Here is a 5,911-nt window from a genome sequence, read left to right as displayed (position 1 = left end):
AAAAATCGGCAGTGTATCAAATACTTATTTGCCCCACTGTAACTGGTAGAATTAAAAGTTTGAATCATGCAATTATGACTTTTTTCGTAGAATTGCGAGATGAAATCTCACAATTATGACTTTTTTGTAGAAGTACAACCCATAGGAATAATGTATTGCTTTTCCTAAGCTCGGGAGACTTAGATGAGATTCTCATATATCTCTCATTTTAGTATCCACAGCATTTCAGATGTTTCTCCTAAAATTCCTTCAGGAGAAATGGAAGTAGACACAAATGAGACATGAGAAATATCTGAGAGAAAAAGAGTCAAAACTGAGAATGGGGTGGAAGAAACATAACATATCTCTTTATTGTCTTGCTGCAATCTCTATCAAGACTCCATTATAGGAATATTTTATTGCTCAGTGGTTGCTCTTTCTAAACTCAGGAGACGTAGTTGCGATTCTCGTGTATTTCTCTTTTTAGTCTCAACAGAGTCTCAGAATCCTTAAGAGAAATAAAAGTAGACACAACTGAGACATGAGAAAGTTCTGAAAGAAAGGAATCCAAAATGACAATGGGAGAGAAACGTGTGAGATCTTTATTGTCTTGCAAGAATCCATTATAAACATGTTTTACTGCTCAGAGGTTGCTGTTGCATTTTTTATTGCAATGGTGTTTTTCACCTTTAATGGTCAGGACAGTAGGAGTAGAGTCAGGAGACGATTGGACGGGTGAGAAGGGAACAGAAGCAAGAAAGTACCTTTAGCTGGGATTCAAACCCGTGTTGTTTGAGTGCTTCACGTCGATGTGCTGTCCACAAGGCTATAGCTCTGACAGATATCACTCTTCGCTCAGGATACTAAGGGATGATTCTCTTATACGTCTCACTGAGATATCAGCTTTGTCTTAAGATGTCTTCAGTTTTATTTTAGGAGAAACGTTAAACGTTTACTAATATTGTAAATACTAAAACTATCATTTAAATAGCATTAAACATTTCAGAATATCAATATTACTATTACTAATATTACTAGTTTAAATGTATCTTCAATGTCCAGCATTGTATACGCCACACTAGAAAGGAGTTACAAGTGCAAGATGTTTAGTATAAGAGCAATACCTTTTTTAACAAATGTAACACTAGTGTACCAGCTTTTTGTGGCTTTGTTTAGTATTAAAAAGTTGTCTTGTACAGCACATTTTTGCATGCATGTAAATATAGGTTATGGTCTCCTCTGTTAAAACACTGTGCAATAAAACACTGTCTACATAAAACAACTTCAAATATGACAATGCATGTATTGACTTTGATGGAAATGGTGTAGATAAATGACATTGAAGCTAGCCAGAGGGAAGAAAAATAAAATAAAAGAGATCATTTTACCATTTCAAATATTTCTCCTAGACAGAAATGAGGTTACCTTAAGATTGAATGGAAACTTTTGCTTGACACTCTCACAATGGTCTACTTTAAAGCTTTACAAGAGATCTCAACAACATCACACACTGTATTCAGATATTTCTCCTTAGCTAACAGATACTGTATCTCTCACATTTGTCTCTTTTAAAGCTTCAGAAGAGGTCTCAACAACATCACACAGCGTGCTCAGATATTTCTCCTACACTAAAGACTCGAGAGCTCTCACATTTGTCTCTTTTAAATTTCAGAAGTGATCTCAATAACTTTACAAAGTGTGCACCAAGTCAAATGCCTCACTATGAGCGCAAACATTTCTTCCATATAATATGCATTAATAATCAAATTAGTCAATTAATAATCAAGACTGAGTCATAAGCCATTGATGTGCCTTTCAGCAAACAAAGCTCCAGGGTTACATTTTCTGTAGATCAGTTTTGATTACTATTTCCAACAACAAATTATGTGCCTAAGTACATAAACATTGTCCTATAAAAAGTAACATTATCCTTATTTTTGCATAATTTCTCTCTCAATATAGCCTTTAACTCTGAATTTATGACTTGATGCACACTTTGTAAAGTTGTTGAGAGCTCTTCTAAAGCATTACAGGAGACAAATATGAGACCCCCAGGTTATTTAGCTAAAGAGAAAAATCTGAGCACAGTGTGATGTTGTTGAGATCTCTTCTGAAGCTTTAAAGGAGAGCATTGTGAGATTGTTAGAGTTTTTGTCTCAGGAGACAAGTTTGAGAAGCAGGAGACTCGAGCAAAAATCTCTGTTCGATCTTAAATAAAGTAACCTCATTTCTGTCAAGGAGAAATATTTGAGATGTTAAACAGATCTCACTTTTGATTTTTCTTTCCTATGGGAAGTTTAAATCTCACAATTCTGCCATTTTCGTAGAATTGCAATTAAATCTCGTAATTTTAAGTTTAAGTCTCGCAATTCTGAGTTTAAATCTCACAATTCTGACTTTTTTTGTAGAATTACAAGTTTAAATCTCACAATTCTGACTTTTTTGTAGAATTACAAGTTTAAATCTCGCAATTCTGAGTTTTTCGTAGAATTTTTGTAGAAGTTTAAATCTCGAAATTCTGAATTTTTCATACAAGTACAAGTTTAACTATCACTATTCTGACTTTTTTCATAGAATTTCATGTTTATATCTCACAATTCTGAGTTTTTTTCATAGAATTGGAAGTTTAAATATCGCAATTCTGAGTTTGTCTTACAATTCTGTCTTTTTTCATAGAATTTCATGTTTATATCTCACAATTCACAATTCTCACAATGCATAAGTTTTTTTTTGCACTTGTAACATACGAAGATTGCTAGCATGTAATCCTTTTCTTCGATACACAGTGAATGAATTTCAAGTGTAGAATTTTTTATTTTATTTTTTTTACTCTTTTTGGAGGAATTTGTAACATGGAATCATCCTCTACTATCCTCTACTTTTCTCTTTCTTTCTCTCTTTTTTTTATTTTAGAAAGGTGCTTTCAAGTGAACCTGCATGTCTTCATATATCCTTCATGGTGTCTTCTGCTGTGAGTTGCATGACCGTGTATTGTTTTTCGTCTGGTCAGATCTGGACGAGCCTTTGGTGACCGTTCATCAGAGTATTGGTGAAGCTAAAGAGCAGTTCTACTACGAGCGGACGGTGTTTCTGCGCTGCATTGCTAACTCCAACCCTCCCATCCGCTACAGCTGGTACCGCGGACGAGACGTCCTCTCGCAAGGCTCAGATAAAGGCGTGGAGATCTACGAGCCCTTCTTTACCCAGGTAAGAATCTAACCCTTGCTCAAAATACTGCTGTAATACTGTGTTTTTGGGGCACTAGCATTTTGGTAATGTATCTGCTAAATTAATCAAAGTAATGAATGCTAATCATGATACACTTCTATAGAAAATAAATACTTTTATTCAGCATGGATGCCTCGAAAAAAGTCACAATTGTGACAATTGTCTTAGAATTGCAATTATATTTCTAACAATTCTGACATTTTTCTTATAATTTCAAGTTTAAATCTCGCACTTCTGACTTTTTCTTAAAATTACAATTATATTTCTCGCAATTCTGACTTATTTCTTAGAATTGCACGTTTATTTCTCATAATTGTAACTTTTTTCTTAGAATTGCAATTTTATTTCTCGCCAATCTGATATTTTTCTTAGAATTGCAATTTTATTTCTTGCAATTCTGATATAATTCTTACAATTGCAATTTTATTTCTCGCAATTCTGATATTTTTCTTAGAATTGCAATTTTATTTCTTGCAATTCTGATATAATTCTTACAATTGCAATTTTATTTCTCGCAATTCTGATATTTTTCTTAGAATTGCAATTTTATTTCTTGCAATTCTGATATAATTCTTACAATTGCAATTTTATTTCTCGCAATTCTGATATTTTTCTTAGAATTGCAATTTTATTTCTCGCAGTTCTGACGTTTTCTTAGAATTGCTATATATATACATATATATGCCTAAATTAAAAATGCATTTAAATTGCATAAAATTTCAAATTAATTAATTACACAGTACATAAATTAATAAACTTATAAACTATATATAGTTATTTTCTTTTTCAGTTTTAGTTATTTTAGTACATGAAGTTAAACTAAATTAAAATGAGAAATGTAGTTGAAATATTTTTTTTAATATAATTTGTTTTATTTTAGTGTTTCTTTTATTTAAAGAAATGAAAATCCTATTTTTTTAGTGGTTTTAGTTTCATTTTAGTTAACCCTTTATTAACCCTGCTTGTCCAACTAAGAGATAATCACCATATTTACAATTAAACCATCATATTTGAAAATATAAAATTAATTACATTGATATCATATTTATAAGCCATATTTAGTTATCCTGGGGTCTCCTTCAAGCAGTGTAAAAAGCTTTCAGAATCTTTACCAAAAAAAATCTGTATTCTTAAAATGAACTTTTTTTTTAATGACAATGTATTTTTTTAACAACAAAATATGTATCGTGAAAAACAGAAATGCACTCTGCATAATTTATTATTAACTATTTGCATTTTATTTTATTTAAATACTCTGTTCGTTGTGAAAACATTTGCATTTATTCAGTTAAAAAGCACGAACATGATTAAAATATGGCTAGTCATTGGATAAGCAATATTCAGTTATGAAATTGGAAATTGGATTATTGATGATAAATATAGTTATTGTGTGTTTGAAACACATTCAGTTTATTAGCACTTTTACAGAAATCTGAGCCGTTTCATTGATGCATGACGGACAAATGTGCATCACATTAAGTTAATTCGTTTATAAAACTAATCCAAATGCGTGGACATTTTACATGCAATTCAAACACATCATAAATGTTGGCCTAAATGTTTAGTGCACTTATATATATATAAAATATATCATGTAAAAATATTATGTAAATAATTAAATATTATTATCAATAATATATAATATAAGAAATTACATCATATATAATATGAAAATATAATAAATAATTACATTGTTATTAATATGTAATATATAAAATATATAATATAAAAATATCAGAAAGGATTTAATTGTTAATAATAATATTTAAAATATATATAAAATGTTATATAAATAATTAAATGATTATTAATGATTATATACTATAAGAAATATGACCTATAAAACATAATATAAAAATAATAATATTTTTTATAATAAATAAATGTAATATGAAAATATTATCTATAAAGTAGATCATTTAAAAGTTAAAAAGTAAATTATTATTCATAAAATGTAATATGAAAATAATATTTGTGAAATATATCATATAAAAATATAATAATTATATTTACTATAAAATATTATGCATACAAATATATATTATAAACATATTGTATTTAAAATATATTATATAAAAAGATTGAATATATAGGATTGAAATGTATTTAAGGGAATGAAGACAGAAAGCATGTTTGCAGTCTGTGTTGTGGAGCACACATTTGCACACGGCTCTCTGTCTGTCGCTCTGAGCTCCAGGGGGAAACCAAGATCTTGAAGCTGAAGAACCTGAGACCCAAGGACTACGCCAACTACAGCTGCATCGCCTCCGTCAGGAACGTGTGCGGCCTCGCCGACCGCAGAGTCGTCTTCAGACTCACCAATAAAACAGGTGAGGCTCTCAAAGAGGCGCTTCATCATTCACTCGACCCGATGTTACAAGAAGCTCACTTTTCAGTTGAGATGGTTTTATTAGCCTGTTTTTACTCATATTGTTTGTCTTTTTATTTTTATTTCAGTTTTAGTTTTAGGAATTTTAATTACTTTTTTCAGTTTAGTCTTATTTTATTTCCAAGGCAACATTTAACTTTTTTTTTTTTAAACTTATTAACTGTTTTACCTTTAACTCTTTTTAAGTTTAAGCTTTTCATTTAATATTTTATTTTATTTTATTTTATTTTATTTAGTTTTATTTAGTTTTTGTTATTTTATCTCATTTTATTTTATTTTGTTTAGTTTTTATTTTATTTTATTTTATTTAGTTTT

General features: G+C 29.8%; 1 protein-coding gene across 1 annotated transcript in view; it reads left to right on the top strand.

Annotated features, from left to right (window-relative positions):
* The window catches only part of LOC107556994 (MAM domain-containing glycosylphosphatidylinositol anchor protein 2-like), a 164,428-nt gene that overhangs the window by 96,327 nt on the left and 62,190 nt on the right, over positions 1-5,911 (top strand). Inside the window, exons 4-5 of the mRNA XM_016240276.1 lie at positions 2,990-3,186; positions 5,405-5,537. Coding sequence (XP_016095762.1) covers positions 2,990-3,186; positions 5,405-5,537 — 330 coding nt within the window. The remainder of the gene's footprint in view (positions 1-2,989; positions 3,187-5,404; positions 5,538-5,911) is intronic.

This window comes from Sinocyclocheilus grahami, unplaced genomic scaffold (assembly GCF_001515645.1).
Source record: "Sinocyclocheilus grahami isolate Dianchi unplaced genomic scaffold, SAMN03320097.WGS_v1.1 scaffold587.1, whole genome shotgun sequence".
NCBI classification, from domain to species: domain Eukaryota; kingdom Metazoa; phylum Chordata; class Actinopteri; order Cypriniformes; family Cyprinidae; genus Sinocyclocheilus; species Sinocyclocheilus grahami.
The sequence above is the reverse complement of the archived record's forward strand: the minus strand, read 5'-3'. Positions and strand labels throughout refer to the sequence as shown.